Below are 17,235 nucleotides of genomic sequence, written 5' to 3'. Positions count from 1 at the left end.
CATGAAAAACCAACCTATACCGGTATCTCCATACATTTTTTGGTTCACTGTTTTAGTGCGGGCGCCTTCGTTGTGACAAAAAGCTACTACGTGTAAAGTTATTGGCTCAGGTCAGTTTGAAAGGTCATCATTTCTTAGAATTCACACGGGAAAAATGTTGCGAATCAGGAAGTTTTCGGCATATGGTATTCAAAGTCAGTGTTAAAAAAACAGCTACTCAAAATAAATAAATAGTATACTACTTAAAGGATACTAATCAGCTCAATTTTAAAGGTGATCATTACGTGGCTTTCCCAAGGGAAAAATGCTGAACATGTATATCGATCTGCCTTAGTCGTCAATAAATGATTCAACCGTATAACGGTTCAGCTTAAAGAAGCACTAGTGTCCGTTGTGTAAAGGATTCGGAGGTGTAGTTCCTCGCCATGGTTCAATTCGTCGTTGCTTTGTTACTTTTGTGTGGATCAGTTGGTTCCCAGACAACCACATCCAAACCTCAACAACTAAACAGCAGCAACGTCAAAAACTTATGCGAGGTATATACTAAACTTTAACTCAGGCACTTCTCACGTTTTGCTGGGTGTTTTGTATAGTTTACTTTGAATACCAAAGAACTCCCAAAGCCCTGAAAAAAGTGAAGTTTAGGGAAATTCAGTGTGCATTTGGGTTAGTTGAAATTATTTAATAAGAAAGTAAAAAAAGCAATTTAGATGGATTTGAATTGAAATGAAAGATTGAGGTAAAAGATAAAAGAAATACAGTTATAATCCTCCGAAATGTGGTTACAAGCACTCTGACGGGCGAAGGATCAACTACGTATTCACAGGAAATTGTAAGCCATAAGAAGAACATCGATCGGTTTTTACATTTTTTTTTGCAAATTAATATTATAATGGTTAAACTGTTATCATAAATTACATCGTCACTGTCAATTCGAAACAAATATCAGAAACTGAAGATGATAGATCGATTAAAACTTATTTTATTTAAAAATCAAATTATTTTGTTGTCCTATTTCTACTTTACTCGGTTGTCTCCGTCTATCCAGACCATTTAGTTTAGTGATTAGTCGAAATGACGAGCTCCATGTTCTTTCTAGAAATCCATAATGAAGCATGGCTTTCCAGGCATTCCAGGATCAAATGGAATGCCGGGAGTGCCAGGGATGCCAGGGCCGCAAGGTCCGCAGGGCAGGGAAGGAACAAAAGGAAAGACTGGCGCTAAGGGAACGAAAGGTATGATGGGACCAAAAGGAGAGAGAGGTCGCGAGGGGATTCATGGGAAGAGTGGCCTGCCAGGAATGATGGGAATGAAAGGTGAGCCGGGATCTGTTGGAGCTGTAGGAAGGAAAGGAGACAAAGGAGAGAAAGGAGAAAGCGTGAAAGGAAGTTCGGCTGGTCCTGTGCCACAAACCAACTGGAAACAGTGTGTTTGGAAAAGCCAGCACAATACGAAAAACGGCAAGATAAAGGTAAAACAAAATTGGTGGTTTTGGCAATTTTATGACAAATTGAGCATGGTTATTAGAGAGGGTTATTAAGATTCACGTTTACCGCAAACGGCAAACGTAAGATTCAAGTTGACAATTTCTCAGAACAAAAAATAAGCAGATAAAAACAGTCCCGAACGATTCTTATGGATAAAACTGCCATAAAACTTCTTATTTTTGTACAGAAGCAATAAACGGTAAACGGAAAATAAGCGGAAAACTTGGTTACGTGGTACAAATTGACGTTGGCTGTTTGGCGCGCGTAAACGTGAATCTTAATCTCTTTATTACCGAAATCCCACCTGGGGAGTGGGAACTTGTGAAAAATAAAAAATAAAAAAACGGAGAAGAAACGTACGTCATAGTTTTTTTCTTTATCGATGTCTTAGAGTTCCTTTTTCTACTTTTTCTACTTTCCACTTTTACCTAATTTGGTGGCCTTGAAAACCTGATATACTCCTTTATGTAATTTTATTCCAGGACTGCGCGTTTAATAAGCTGTTGTCTAATACAGCAATCAAAGTCTCATTCCAGGGAAATACTAGAGTCTACGGCACTGCTTCTAAGTGTAACCGCTGGTATTTCAAGTTCAATAATAACGAATGTAGTGGACCAATGACGATTGAGGCTGTCGTTTACAACTCGTGGTCATCCGGGAACCCCAATCTGCTACATCACCGGTCGTTTGAGGGATACTGTGAGAATATTCCTCAAGGCGCAGTTAGAGTGGAATTATGGGTAGGCCCGTGTGTTGGTGGCTATACCTTGGGTGATGCCGTCACTGGATGGAATTCAGTGTCCCGGATAATGATTGAGGAAGTATCCAGAACTCAATCTTAAAGAATCACTCTCAAACCTTGCTGTCTCTTTAAAAAAAACCTAATTCATGCACCAACCCTAATTCATGTACTGGGAACTGTAGATTTAAATATAATTACGTATTAAACTTAGGAGCACTGATATCTAAGAAACGGCCGAAAATATATCTGATAGCTGACATTCGAGCGCCACCATAGGCTATAGAGGGTGTTCACATCACATAACATCACGGTGGCCATATAACTGGTTTTCTAAAACAATGGAACGCGGCCGCCATGTTGTCGGTCCAGCGAAAAAATCCTGTGGGAGTTGAACTCTTTTGTTATGTAAAACGCTTTTTTTTGTTCCAATAAATCCACGTGATAAATCCACGTTGTTCCACCTGAGTGAGAACGCTCCATTGTAATACAACTTAGGACAAAACTGTTGAGACAGTTTTATCCGTTTTTTAAGTTTTGCGACATAAGTTACTTCTCTTCTAAACAGAAAAGGAAAACCCCCTCTCCACCCACTATTCAAAGCTGTTTTGGTCTAAGAACCAACGTGTATAGTTCTCCTCAGTGTTACTTAAATGACTTTGGATGAAGACAGTTTTCATTTTTGCTCGGATGAAACAGGGGCGGATCCAGGATTTTTTTTAGGAGGGGGTGCACTCGTCTCTTGCCCTACTTCAACACCAATAAACCACATAGTTTTTTTTTTGCAGAATACCAATTGTATTACAAAACCGCAGGTCATCTCGGGGGGGGGGGGGGGGGGGCGGAATGCGCACCCCCTGCACCATCCCCCTAGATCCCCCCCCCCCCCCGTGAAAGCAGAAATACGTATTTTTACGATGAGTCTCAGCTGGTTTTGTCCGAGTTTGTAGCATAGTAACTCAGAGCGAGAACAGAGCAGCATTAACGGTAATCCATTGATTTACAATTCTACTGTATCAGTTATATTCCGACACTTGAACTTTAATGACGTAACAGAGGTTGAACTCGATTTACGATGTAACGGTAACGATGGCGGCAGCAAGGGCAAGACGAACAACAACAGCAGCAGTATTTGACACAGCTTGCGCGAAATTCAGGACTAAAAAACGCGTACACCACCGGGTTTAAACAAGAACTAGATACTTGCGCAATAAGACACCAAAATCGTAAGTATATATCACCCTCCCCATCACCCTCTAGCGACAAACCGTTCAAAAATCCATAAACGGAAAGCAAATCCACCATGAAATTTAAACCCCAGCATACGGCAAAAACAAGAACAGCGATTACCATCAATCGAATTGATTTCGCTTTATATTTTGCCACAGCGCTGTGTATTTGTCCACTCTGACTTCGTCTCCGCAAGCTTAGAGCAATTTTGGTATAGGTGATCAACATGTACATGAAAGGAGCAATAAACGACATGACGAAAAACAGCGTTTTTGACAGCTGCGCTTTCCAGCCTTTGGTAAGGTGACAAACAGTATATTTCCTACACGTTGTTCCGTTATTTTCTCTCCAGCATATTTCTTGTGATTCGATATTGATGCTGATTATAAACGGCGTAGACGTGATGAAGGCATAAATCCAGATACATGTCACTGAGATTAAAAATGTTTTCACACGTCGCGGAGCCAGGCTTTTAAAGGGCTGGAAAACGTTCCTATTGCGGTCCCAGGCAATGGCGACCAGACTGCCAAATATCGCTGATGCACTTGCCAGTTCTAAAACCTGAATGACTTCACAGTGGTCAGATCCTGGAATTCTTAACAGGGGAACGACTATATGAAAGATAACATGAGTCAATGATAAATGGAATATCAGAAAGCTGGAAATACTCGATCGTATTTTACGGCTTCGAAACATAACGTAAATTACCATAAGATTGAGTAGGTTACCGGAGACGAGCAAAAAGACGTAGACTGCCCACAAAAGATAGAGGTTAACCTTAAGAAACGACGGAGACGTTTCATTTCTCTCGGTCCTATTCAGTAGTGCAGTTTGATTCATTTTATCTCGCACGAAAACATCAACTTTGAATCACGCCCTGTAGTTTCAGTTCATCTCTTCTTTCGAAGATAACGAGGGCCGAATAGCCCCAATGATCAAACCAAAACTCGGCTCCAAACCTTTATCAAAGGTGAAGCTAATATAGCGGTTTAAAATATAATTCGTATGGTCCAAAATTGTTCCGACACTCTTCCCAAATGTTCGGTATGCTTTGCTGGTGTTGAAAATATCGTTTATGCGGGCAATCAAATTGAAGAAGGTTTGAACGCTATTGCACGATCCAATGTGCGGCGCGAGCTCTTCTTCGCCTCGACTGAGCAGTGCTTCTCTTCGGTACTTTTAATGACGTTGTGTACTAGGTGGATTCACTGTGCCTTTTCCGACAATTGAGGGCTCTTAAGCGACAGTTTCCTGCTTCGTCCTTTGTCTATTGATGTCGCTGAAATTAAACTTGAGCTGTAGGAGCTCAATGCTGAATGTGCTTTAACTGTGCTCTCCTCCGAATTCCCCAAAATTTCCACTGTGCAACAAAGTTCTTGGACCACATTTTGTGAAAACTGGCGGCGGTTTCGTAAGTGAAATAAGACGTAATTTTCTATTAATTTCTACACTTCTTGACAAGCATCTATAGGTTTTAAATACCTGATATTAAAATACACAAAGAATCTTAAGAGACCCACCATTCAAAAATCGGAAAAATTTAAAAGTAATTTGAAAAACGTTTTGTCTAGAACAGAAAAAAAAATTATTAGAAGACGACAAAGTTTGTTTTTCTCTTACGAACAAAAAAAGCAGAGTCGTGAATGGTTGACACCTGCTTTCTGGCACAACTTGTGTAAATTAATCTAGTGGCATATACAGCGACCTCATTATAGTTGTGTCATTAAAAAGTTTCATATTTACTTAAAGAAAACGTTGGCTTTAAAATTGTTCTATTTCGGGTAATTGCCGCTGATGTCAATTAACGACACCGTCAGTTTGTGCCTGGATGATTGTAACTAATATTCTTTCACAAGTTTAGCTAGTTTATCTAAAAGTTCTTTTTGAAGGAGAAATGTCGATCGAAAGAGGCTATGATAATTTAGTGGAGGACTGGGTATATTTCACGGTCAAGCGTAGAACTTCACGTTCATTTTTTGTTTGCTAAACTGCTTTGCTCAAGCCAAGTACTGTTTGTTTTGTAGTTGACAGTTCATTTCATTGGAAAGTCTGCCTCTTAGCAAGCTTCCAAGTCAGTAGGTAGATTACAAACAAAAATCAATTAATAATTATCACGGCTTTGTTTTCAATTTTATGATTTCCTATAACTGCTCGGTCAAAACAGTAAAATCAACCCGCATTTGGCGTTTGGAGTTAAACTGTTTAAAATATTGTTAATATCGAAGTCAGAAAGAAGCACTGAGTTTTCTTAGACTTAGTCTAATAAATCTCGATCTACTCAATGAACGGCGTAAAAAACCTTGAGACTTTCCATTATAAAGCATGATTATTCAAGGTTAAATTTAGCCATGAGTATACAATTGCTTATTAAAATATCAATAACTGTTTTTGAAAACTTGCTTTTGTCGTGGACAATTAAGTTTTTGGAACAAGGAAACTAAGAAAAGTTTAGAGTAATCAGCAAAAAGTAATGAGTTTTTAACAATAAAATCTCACCCGAGGGACTGCTAGAGGGTAGCAAATCTCATAACGTCCTTTCTCATTAGTACAAAATCAATTAAACCAAAGAGGTTCATTTGGTTTCTGAATTTTTTGTAAACACACTTTTAGATTCTCATTCGCGATAGGTTGACAGGCAACGGCAAACCTAGGGCACTATGGATTGTCTACTATCGTACCGAATCATAAAGGCTGATTCACACTAACCTCGAACCCAGACCTAAGCTCAGGTACAAGGAAACGCACGCGTGAACTGTCTCGAGGCGAATTTCACACGTAGTTACAAACGCAACGATTACGTAACTAACGAACGAACTACCCGAATGACATTATAAACACAAATAAACTTTATTTATTGTATCTTACAAGATTTTTATCAAATATTCAAATATTCGTGGACTTTTTATACTACATGTAGCTATGACTTGTTTTACGCCTTGTGGAAAGACTAAGAAAACCTCTGCATAGGAGGCCACAGGAATATTCCTTTCATATATTTACAGTAGCTTGTTTTCTGGTCAGGAAACCGGTGTAAAAGGACCTGATGCTAGTAACAGATTCCTTAGAGTAAAATGTAAGCAATGTACTGGCGTTCTTTTTGTGGGGTAGGACCCAACTTGTAGCGTCTCACTTTTGGATGACGTGCGGCTAAGGAACAGAAAGAAAAGACAAGCAAGATTTTCTGGCGAGGTCGATCTAAATTTTCTCTTATATATATAATCCGATTGGCCCTGAGGTGAGAGACTGATAAATTAAGAACTTCAAACGAAATACTAAGTCTATTTTGTCGACTCTTAACTGTAGTTTCTGTTGTGTTGTAGTGGAAGCAAGCAGACCGTGTTACGATAGGCCACTTGCACTAGGAGGTCACGTGACCAATACTTCCCTTAAACAATTAGTTGGAATCCTGCTGATGCCAAAAATTGACAGAGCACATAAAAATTATCTTACACCCGAAATTTGAGAGGAAAAGCATTAAAGGGAGATATTTTATGGCACTTTGATTTTTCAACAAAGTAGTATGATTTGTATTGGCCGCCATGTTGGAGGGCATACTCTTGCCCTCCAACATGGCGGCCAAAACTAGTTTTTGCTTACATCTTGTTAAACTTTTGATAGTTATGCTCAGATGTGCTGCAAACATTACCAAATCATTTTTTCAACATTTTCCTTGAAGTTTAAGTGCAAAATTTACGTTCAGAAAGAAGTAATTCCTAATTTTCAAAATCACATTTTGGCCACGTGACCAGCTACAGACTTACTCATTTTAAGACAACGGTGCAGGTTTGAAAAACCAAATCACTTTTATTTTGTTTAGGATATAACCCACTAATCATTTTTTGAAGGCAAAATCATATAACTTTCATTTTCATAAAAACGATGTCACATGAGCTCTTAGTGCAAATGGCCTATTTCTCGTCGAATACTATACAATCACGTGGTATGTTGCATTCTCCCTTCATAATTTTAACCTGTGGTCTGTCTTGGGCCTAGAAATAGACCGATATACTGCTAATCGAAGTGGGGGTCGCACCACTTATATGTACGACCGTAAGCAGACTCTCAAAGAAAGTGTCCAGCTTTTGATTTTCAAACTTACTTTTCTCTATTCGCTTCATCGTCTTCATCATCAGGGTTACAAATGGCGTGAGCATTCCACAGCTTCACGCAACTATCCACACCACCTGAAAATAAATGAATGAATGAATGAATGAATGAATAAACGAATGAATAAATGAATGGATTAATGAATAAAAAATAAAGAATTTGCCACTTTAGAAGCGAGAGGGTAACCGGAGCCGAAATGCGTCCCGCAATTGCTTATGGGATAGTTACTGGGTCGAGTCGGTCAGCTATTGGCTAATTCTTTCCCTCTCCCTAGTAACAATCCCAGAAGTCATTGCGAAAGTTAACTCGACCAAGTTTTTTTCCTGTTTCTAAGGTGGCAAACGAAGGCGAAAGTGAAGCTTTTAACCCTTTAAACCCTAAGATCAAAATTTGACTTCCCATTTGTTGCCCCTATTCATTTCCTACAGAGGTAGTGGGGAGAAGTTGATAAAATATCAAACAAATTCAACATGTGTGATCATGTCCGTAATTCTCGTGACCACTCTGTTTTACGAAGCATTGATATTACAAGGAGAAATTGGATGCTGATCACTCTTAGGACTTAAAGGGTTAAACATTACACAGTACTCGATTGGCGGTTAAGGTGATGATCTAAGTACATGAAAGACAATGGTCATACTTACCTGAAGCCAACATATTCCCGTCGCGACTAAAACGCATTGAGTACACTGTATCGGTGTGTCCTTTCAGCTCTGTCAATAATGTCCCCTCTGCCAGGTCCCAAACGAGGATGCGCTTGTCAACACCTGAGTAAAAAGAGAGCCAATGAGATCACAAAACACTGGTATTCTTCTAAGAGTATCTCAAAGTACGACAAGTTGATCTACAAGGAACTGGAACATCAACGAAATTAACCTGAAGAAGCAAGATAGCGTCCGTCAGGGGAGAATGCCAGTGAATAGATGGCTCCCTACAAATAAACGAAAACCATAAGTTATCGCCTCGAGACAATTCCTAGAATACAGAAAACAAGTTAAAAGAACACTACCATTCAGAAGAATTGCCGCCGATGCTTTAACCGCAAGGTCATACACAATAGGATTTCGTCCATAAAGATAAATAACAGTGCCCAGTTTCTCGCATACCTTATGGCCGGTAAAAAACCGGACCGAGCTGCCTGTATTTAGATCCCAGAGCCTCACGGTCCGATCACATGATCCGGTGGCGACGTAGTTGCAGTTGGGATGAAAAGCAACTCTCTGAAGGCAAAAAAAAATAATAATAATATTTAACATAAAAGTTGAGAACATTAAAATCAACAAGAATCAAAATAAAAGTACCGAATGAATGGAAGAAAAGAAAAGAAAACAAAGAAAACAAAACAAAACAAACTATAAAATCTATAAAATGTTTCCTATTTCATGGGTGACCTATAGGGCGAAATGTGGTTTTGGGACGATGAATCGATCCCTAAATGTCACTAGTTAATAAACTGTCCAGAAATGCTGCGAATCTGATTAACTAACTATCTCTCATCGAGCCCATAAAATCTTATGAGAGTGCTCGTGATTATTTAAAGACGAACTCTGTTTTAAAATGGGAAATTTCAACTACGCTTTTGCGCACATTCCTTGATATTTAAAAAAGATAATAATAAAAAAATAGGTAGGACTCTTACGTTGACATCAGACACGTGACCAGCCAGGATTCTGAGTGGCTGTGGGTGGTCTGTGCTCCATAGTCGGGCTGTACGGTCATGTGATGCTGTGGCGAAGTAGTGTCCGCGTGGACTGAGGAGAGATTCACAAATTCGGACCTTCAACTGACTACAAGGACTTCTTTGTTTTGTTTAACACGAATCTTAGAGAAATGACCGATTCGAAACGAAAAGAAACTCCAAGTTTAAAAGAACCTTACCATGTGTTTAGTCTAGGGTACTATTAAACTCAGAAAGCTATTTCCCAGGCTCTTCTGGAGGCGGCAACTCCTTTACTTCAAGCTCACCCGAACTGCTTTCCAGCGCTTTTAACTGCCCGCACCATTTGCTTCGACTTTTGTTTGGCTCATTTGATTGTCAACTCGTATTGCGATCGGCCAGAGTTATTCCTTGCTTTTAACACCCCTCTACCAAACTAATCACACTCTTGGGTGCCATGAATCTAACAAAGTTAGACAACTCACCAAAACTGCACGTGCCAGACCGGGTAGTTGTGCCCTTTATAACATACTAAAGAGCTGAAGGTATAAAGACTCCAGAGGCGAACTAGAAGAAAAAAAGAAATGTTAGAACCAAAAATAATGAAAACTAAGCCTTCTTGCAATAAATGCGCCCTGTGTCATAATTCAAAGGAACACTTGCAAGATTGAAAATAGAAATAACAAACACCTGTTCTATCAGCTGAAGATGAAAGAAGAAATGAATTATCGTTGTTAAAACTCGTTGAAAATACGGGTCCTGAATGACCGATCAAACGTCTACACTCTGCAGCAGTTCTGATAAGCGAAACAAAAGCGTCAGTTAAACAAATGATAACAATTTTTCATGGTTTATACTCTTTTCGACGATGGAAACTGGCAAACGACGTCAAAATATTCAAAATTCAAGTGGAACAAAGGTTCGCAGGCGTGTGTTTTAAGCATTGTAAAAATTCTCATCGACCATAGCTCACAACCAATCAGCGCGCGACAAATCGCTCAGTCATTGGAAAATCCATAATGGCGTAAGCATGTCAAGTCAAGTTCCTAGGTAAAGTTTGCGGGAGTTTTAAACCTGGTAAATGGCTCGTGCCTCGCAGAACTTCATGACGCAGGCACTCTTTTATCATACAATCATACAATACATGCAAAATGTAATATGGTCTTAATAAACTCGATACTGGATAGACGCCGCTCTTTCATATTTACTTGCAGGGATCAGTTACTAGCAGTTATCTTTCATTTAAAACCGTACATTTACTTTTAACAATCCCAGTAAAATAAATTTACAAAACCTGTGATCCATGATTCGTTCAAGTACGTCCTCTGTAAAAACAAGACGATGAAGATACATCGTTAATAGTTAGGCAGCTGGCAGCATGTAGAGCTATGTAGCGAAAGCGTCACTGAAAAAGAGCATCTGAATTTCACTGTTCTTATTCCATCTCGCTTAAATGTACGCCAGTTTCTTAAATTGTAGAGAACCGCATCCAAGTTGAAAGTGGAAGGGGAAAAATTGTCACCCTACTGGTTCACGCCTTTACAACAAGACTCATTAAGAAAAAGCTCGCGTCGTAGTTGTATAGAGGATGTCAAACGGCCGGCGAGGTTTTGCTTTAGACGTTGCAAGCATTTAACCAGATATGCCAATTAGTCAATCACGCGCATAATCAATCTAATAGGTCGTTTCTGTCTTCCCAAAACTCTCTCTTTCAAAACACGGCTAAGTGCCAAACAATTTTTCTATATTAATGGCTTTGTACTTAGCCTCGCTTTGAAACAGAGGCTTGGCCTTATGCTGTTTCACTGACGCTCGTTCCGTGTTTTCCTGCCACATGTATTCAGAACAACTTTCTGATTGGATAATCTGAGTGTCTGTCTTGTGATTGGTCAAAATATTTATTACTTGACAATCTAATTTTCAATGACCTGCTTCCTTATCGATTTGAGCAAGTTCGGAGGGAGGTTTGAGCATGCGTAGTTTCTTGGGAGTGAGGCTCCAAACACGAACACTGCTGTCCTCAAATCCACCGGATAGAAGGCTCGAATCCTCTGATATACTAACCGTGTTTAAACTACGAGAAAAGCAAGAAGATTAAGAGAGTATTAATTCATTACGAAGTACATAAGATATTTCGACCCAGAATTAATGGTGAAAGGTCACCTCCGCAACTCTGTCATTTTAATAGATCTTCCTAACGTTTAGATATAACGCAATCTTTAAACTTAATATTTAAATGTTTTACAATTTAATGCGCATTGTTCGCCACACGCACATGGAAAGTGTACCGCTCAAAAAAAGCCATAAACAGCTTTTGCAAATTCACTGCTTTTGCTAATCCTTCCTTGCTTGTTAACAAACGAAAACCTACGGTGTAGTGAAATCAATTGTCTCCGGCAGCGTTTTTGCAAGATATATTTCTTTTGCTTTGTTTTGGGATGAGTTGGTTTTAACTTTTGAGTCTGTAGATGAATTCCTATAGGGTGGCGATTCAAATAAAAGCTACTGAGCAGTACTTTCCTTTGGTACTGTTTTTTTTTTATGTACAAGAAGGTTCTAACTTTTGAGTCTGTGGATGAAATCCTACGGTGTGGCTAATCAAAAGAAATACTCACGTGGGAGTATTTATACTTAGGTGCTCAACAACACGAAATTTTGAAAGATTCAGCCACCTTTAATGTTAATTTTGTTATTACCTTGAATGAGCATTGAGTACACTGTAAAAGCAGATAGAAGGAAGATTATCAGGACTAAGTGTTACTCTTTTACCAGCTTCTCTCAGTAAAGTTATCTTCACTAGTTTATCACTGTCTTTCCTGCAAGGTGAAAAACTCCACTTTAAAATCGAATCTTATTCAAATAGTGTCAATGTTAGACTAGTAACCGGTCAAGTCGCCCGAAGTTATGATGCCCGAAAGTTTTAGTAAAGTCAGTAGTAGTAAATAGTGTGTGTATCAGATAATGAGACAGAACAAGCTAGATAAATGTGTAATACGATTCATTCTTTAAGATCTGATGAGATGAAACAAGCCTGATAAAGATGATAGGATGTTGTTGTGCACGATAAAATTTTTGGGCGACATAACTCTGGTTTCGGGCGTGGTCAAACGTAAGCACAGGTGGCTGGAGTAGAGACAAACAGAATCAACAGCCAATGTGTACACTGCTGTATATGAACAATCCACCTTCTCCAAAAACTGAGTACCGCTATGTAGGTTATTCTATCATAGTTTACAATCCAAGAGGCTTCTGACAAAAAGTTTTAGAACATACCGACATGTTGATCCCTTAAAAGGTCTGTAGGTCGCAGCAGTTAAATCTGTTTGCATGTTAGTCACGGTAAGGTTTACAAAAAAGATTCTTAGAATTACACAAGATGATACTTACAGTGTTTACAGAATCGTGAAGCGCACGATGAGAATTGTGTAGCGTGCGATGCGATTCGAGTTTCGCTAGAGGGTGTTAGCTTACTTTTGCATGAGCAATGCTGTATCTAGTGGGACCACATAGAGACCTACAGCAGTGCATTTCGTATTTCCAGTAGCATACTTACATGACTGGAAACTGAATCTGCCGGTTGAGTGGTGGAGCATTTGGGTTGTGTTCTTGTTTCTTCTTCCCTAAAGAGGTGTATCAGGCCAATTGTGAAACCCATCACTCTATAACTACCTTGCACTGTACAGTGGCGGATCCAGGGGAGGGGCCTGGGGGGCCCGCCCCCCCCCACCCCCCCCACCCCCCCACCCCCCCAGTTTTAGATCAATTATGAGGCCCGAAGGGCTGAAAAAATTTTTTTTGGAGACCGGGCGCCCCCTTATCTCAGGGTGTGGATGACCGGGCACCCTCTTATCTGAAGGTCTGGATCGGCCACTGCTGTAAGTTGTCAAGGATAAATTGTCATCAAGACTGACCTTTATGGTACAGTTCAGGCTTTTCTTAAGTCTTATGGAATTTGTTTAGGGGTTTGTTGGAACAGAATGGCAGTGAAACACCAAAATATGGCTTTATCAAATGAGTTGGTAAACTCAAATTAGTTACCACACAAGCAGACTAAAAAGCACATTTTGAGTGCTCGTCTTTCCTCAGAGTAAAGGATTTGTTGGTAATCAATGCCTTCAATGGCTCAACAGCAATAAGTTTTTTTTAAAGATCTTAGTAACTGGTATAGTCTTCATCAGTATTTATTTATACCAAGGGATTCTTTACCTGGTCCATTTGAATCTTTTTTTACTTTCTTTTTCTAAAGTAAGCAAACAACGACAAAATCAGTAATGTTGCAATTTACAGTGTACACTCTCTGCTTAAGTCTCAAAGTTAACTACATTTAAATTGGTTAAGCTCCTCTGACCACCGTACACTTCTACCAAAGTCATTAATGTCTTTCTTTTCTTTTTTTGGTCTTATTTGTTATTTTATATACAGTGAAAATATTACAGACTTGTGAATAAACTGAACTGAAGTGAACTTATGATTCTTTGTTTGATATCGTTGTAATGATGATGATAATGTCACCTTTGGTTTGTCTTTATCATCCTCATCTTCATTCTCTTCTTCTATTACAACTCCAAGATCAGGCTCTGGTGGAATCCCATAATATACCTTGCTCTTATTAGCTGTAAATAGATAAATACAACATCCTCACGAAAACAAATACATGTACTAAAGTGGACGTCTTAAAAAGGGATAGAGCCATTTTCTTATTGGACTAACAATAAATTACTAATAATTATTAACAATTTATCAATGAGTTATTTTAAACCTAAAAAATTCCCATTGTCTTTTTTATTGCTGTGGTCATCCTCCTCCTCCTCCTCCTCCTCCTCCTCATCATTATCATTGGGGAGCAAGGGATGGTGCAGTGGTGAGAGTACTCGCCTCCCACCAATGTGGCCCGGGTTCAAGTCCCCGCGTCGACGCCATATGTGGATTGAGTTTGTTGTTGGTTCTCTCCCTTGCTCCAAGACATTTTTCTGCGGGTACTCCGGTTTTCTCCTCTCCTCAAAAACCAACATTTCCAAATTCCAATTCGACTAGGAATCAGGTAGACGAAGAACCACTTTGTGGATGTGCTACCTCCAAATCATTATTTATTTATTATTATTCATTTATTATTTATTTATTATTCATCATCACCATTACTGTTCTCAACACCAAAATCTGAGCAACTTACCTTCAAATGTTGCCTCGCCCGTTACTGCACCTGCAGTGGCTTCTATCGTTTGCTTGTTTCTTGGCCTTCCTTCAAAAACTGTCCAAGGAAAAAAAAAAACATTGTTGGATGTGTAAATTGCTATTTACAAGGCTAGCAAAATACTTGTACAGAGTACACTGCATTCTTCAGAAACATTCTGTACTATATGATTGCATGAGAAAACAAATTAAAGTACCATCAAAATGAAGATGTTGTTGAATTAGGGTCAGCAGTAGATCTTGTTGTTGGTCCTGTAAAATAAAATGCCATGAGAAATCACTCAATTTGTGTAAATCTTAAAACAATATACAAATTTATTACTCTGAATAACACGAAAATTCTTGACCGGAATTGAGATCAAAATTGTCTAGGGACCACAGCTTTGGTTGATAGTTGCAAAACTGGTGGAAAATAGTATTGGAAACAGAACCTGAGGAAGTAAAAAGCTTCTAGCACACCTGTAAATGTTTCTTCAGAACTTGATATGTATCCTTTGACATCCTTATCACAAACTTGTTACTCCTACAATAGCAAAACAAATGTTTTTGGAATAGAGGATATTACATTGCTGCGGCACAGAGATACGAAATTTCTCCTTGAGAGCTGAAATATTTTTCAACACTAGTTCAAAGGTATTTAAACAACAATGACAGATAACTTGCATGTAAAGGGAAGGAAGAGGTCCAGAGGAACACCACGCTTATTTTGAAATGGTTGTTGTAGCTCACATTGAATTAACTTCTTGTTTAACAATTTACAGTGTCATTGGAGAGCAAAATGTTCCAAAAGTATAGTTAATTACACTACCAGATATGCCCTGACAGGCAAAAGCTACTTTTAGCAAATACATGTACATGATAGCAAAGAGACTTAACTTTCCAGGAAAGACTTTGAAAAAGAAACTACACGTGTAGCTTCTGATACACAGTCATCCTTCAGTCATAAACAAAATAAAAAACCCTAAGATCTAGATCACTTAACTTATTTGTCATGTCAATACCTTAATGTTCCCATGAACTCATTACTTTTCATGTGCTCACGTCGAGTAATAGCAGCTAACTTATTCAGATCTTCTTCATGATAATCTTCTTGACTTCCACGGAAACACGCAAAGAAGGATTGTGCTGTAAATACAGTTACCTACACTTTAGTTAGTTACCCAAACAAACCAACAGGTAGCCTAAATTTATGTGACACAATACCTTTCCCCAAAGCAGAAAAACCTGTACACCTACATATATAGGCTTGACCACAAGCAATAGGAGTACATGTAGCATACATAGAAACACTGTTGTTCCAGATTTCTCTGTCAGATCTCTATCATTATTATACATTGTACCCACTATCTGTCTTCTCATTGGCTTAGAGCCTACAGCAGCACAACCTAACACATAAGTTAGTTATCTGCTAACAGATTAGTAGTTTGGACATGCAATGCATGATTTCCAAAAGCAATGCCATACTGTGTTCCATGCAATGCTGCGTTTGTCCTTATTTTCTGAGAGCAAGAGTTGGATGGCAGGGACCACCAGGCTCCGCTAGAGCACAGCCTTGTCACCTTGATCTTAATTAGTATTCTGGATATCACAAAAACCTCATCCAATAATTGTATAAAAAGTGTGACTAGAATAATTGCTGGTCTTACCTTCTTTTTCACTTCCTTTATAAACAAGTTCTAGGTACATGTGGACAAACATTGGATACAAAACCATGGCCAACTCAGGCTAAAAACACAATATTTATTATTGTTACTGTTTGTAAGGGGAAGGTTTATTTGTCACGTCCTTAAAAACATATTGATGTTTTTAAATTTGCTGTAAACAATGCATATGGTTATGAGTTCACCACAAACACACACACAAAATTAACAGATATAAAAATCAAGGATAAAATTGAACCATACATGATGATGCTAATAACAACAATGAGTTTTCAGCATATTAATTCATTTTTATTGTGGATCATAAAACATGGAAGGATTAACATTCTCACCTTGTATACATCCAAAGACTTTTCAACAAATGCTTGTAAACTATAAGAAAATTAACATTACTAACATTACAGGTTTGACATACCTGCTGTGCTATAAAATTCTAGGGTGACTTCAAGTTTAATCCAAAGTGGGGTTTAATAGTCTTAAATGTTACAATGTTTTAGGCATTGTCTACCTGCTATAATAGTCTTCATATCTTGTTGGGTCTGCATCACTAATAATGATGAAAAAAAAAAAGTCAAGCAAGCCACACGTTTAAAGACAATACGCAACTTAGTGTTGAGTCACATTTCACATGAGTAGATTTCAAGGAACGTAATATTTATTTAACTTTGCATTCAGAATATTTTAAGTACGTGCATTGTACTTGTGTGATCAATCTATCTGGCAGACAGACAGAGACGATGAAAGCAAATGTTTCTGATATGATCTGTTTTAAAGTCCACGTCGTTCAAGCACTTTCTCATCCTACCTATTATATGCAGATAATACTGATGAGATATCTGCCTCTGAATCTGGTGTTGTCTGCAGATTTATTTCTTCTATATCTTCCAAGCCATCGACTTCTTGTCTAAATATCTTCTCAGTTTCCTGAAGAAACAGACACAACAAGAAGCGTTTAAACTTTTCCTTTCAAAGAAACGTAACGACACTCGCATTACGATCCTGTAACTTACAGGTAGTTTGTTCTTCTTCAAAAATTGCAACACAGCAAGCAAAGTTTCTTTCTCTTTTTTCGAAGGATTTGGTTTAATTGATGTCGGAACAGTAGCGCTTGTGTTGGCAGCCATTTTGAAATTAATTTAGTTGCAAAGGATTGGGCCCGACCAG

The 17,235-nt window shown here is 38.6% G+C and overlaps 2 protein-coding genes across 2 annotated transcripts; one reads left to right on the top strand and one right to left on the bottom strand.

Moving 5' to 3' along the window:
* Positions 1–385: 385 nt before the first annotated feature.
* LOC140924723 (uncharacterized) lies at positions 386–2,699 on the top strand. The gene is made up of 3 exons (XM_073374734.1): positions 386–536; positions 1,100–1,471; positions 1,970–2,699. Exons 1-3 carry the CDS (start codon positions 426–428, stop codon positions 2,327–2,329), a joined length of 843 nt encoding a protein of 280 aa, XP_073230835.1. The 5' UTR covers positions 386–425; the 3' UTR covers positions 2,330–2,699.
* A 3,583-nt stretch (positions 2,700–6,282) lies between these two features.
* LOC140923872 (transcription initiation factor TFIID subunit 5-like) lies at positions 6,283–17,225 on the bottom strand. Its single transcript, XM_073373883.1, has 23 exons — positions 17,082–17,225; positions 16,877–16,995; positions 16,580–16,618; positions 16,404–16,443; positions 16,057–16,135; positions 15,412–15,535; positions 14,870–14,933; positions 14,608–14,662; positions 14,391–14,468; positions 13,733–13,833; positions 13,427–13,460; positions 12,774–12,840; positions 11,917–12,036; positions 11,149–11,294; positions 10,515–10,545; positions 9,911–10,017; positions 9,706–9,787; positions 9,203–9,314; positions 8,670–8,783; positions 8,440–8,494; positions 8,208–8,330; positions 7,556–7,640; positions 6,283–6,603 (listed from the first exon to the last, which is right to left on the bottom strand). The coding sequence occupies exons 1-23, from the start codon at positions 17,193–17,195 to the stop codon at positions 6,474–6,476; spliced, it is 2,019 nt and encodes a 672-aa protein (XP_073229984.1). The 5' UTR covers positions 17,196–17,225; the 3' UTR covers positions 6,283–6,473.
* Positions 17,226–17,235: the final 10 nt, after the last annotated feature.

Source organism: Porites lutea, chromosome 14 (assembly GCF_958299795.1).
Source record: "Porites lutea chromosome 14, jaPorLute2.1, whole genome shotgun sequence".
NCBI classification, from domain to species: domain Eukaryota; kingdom Metazoa; phylum Cnidaria; class Anthozoa; order Scleractinia; family Poritidae; genus Porites; species Porites lutea.
Note: the sequence above shows the minus strand (reverse complement) of the source record. Positions and strands in the feature narration are given on the sequence as shown.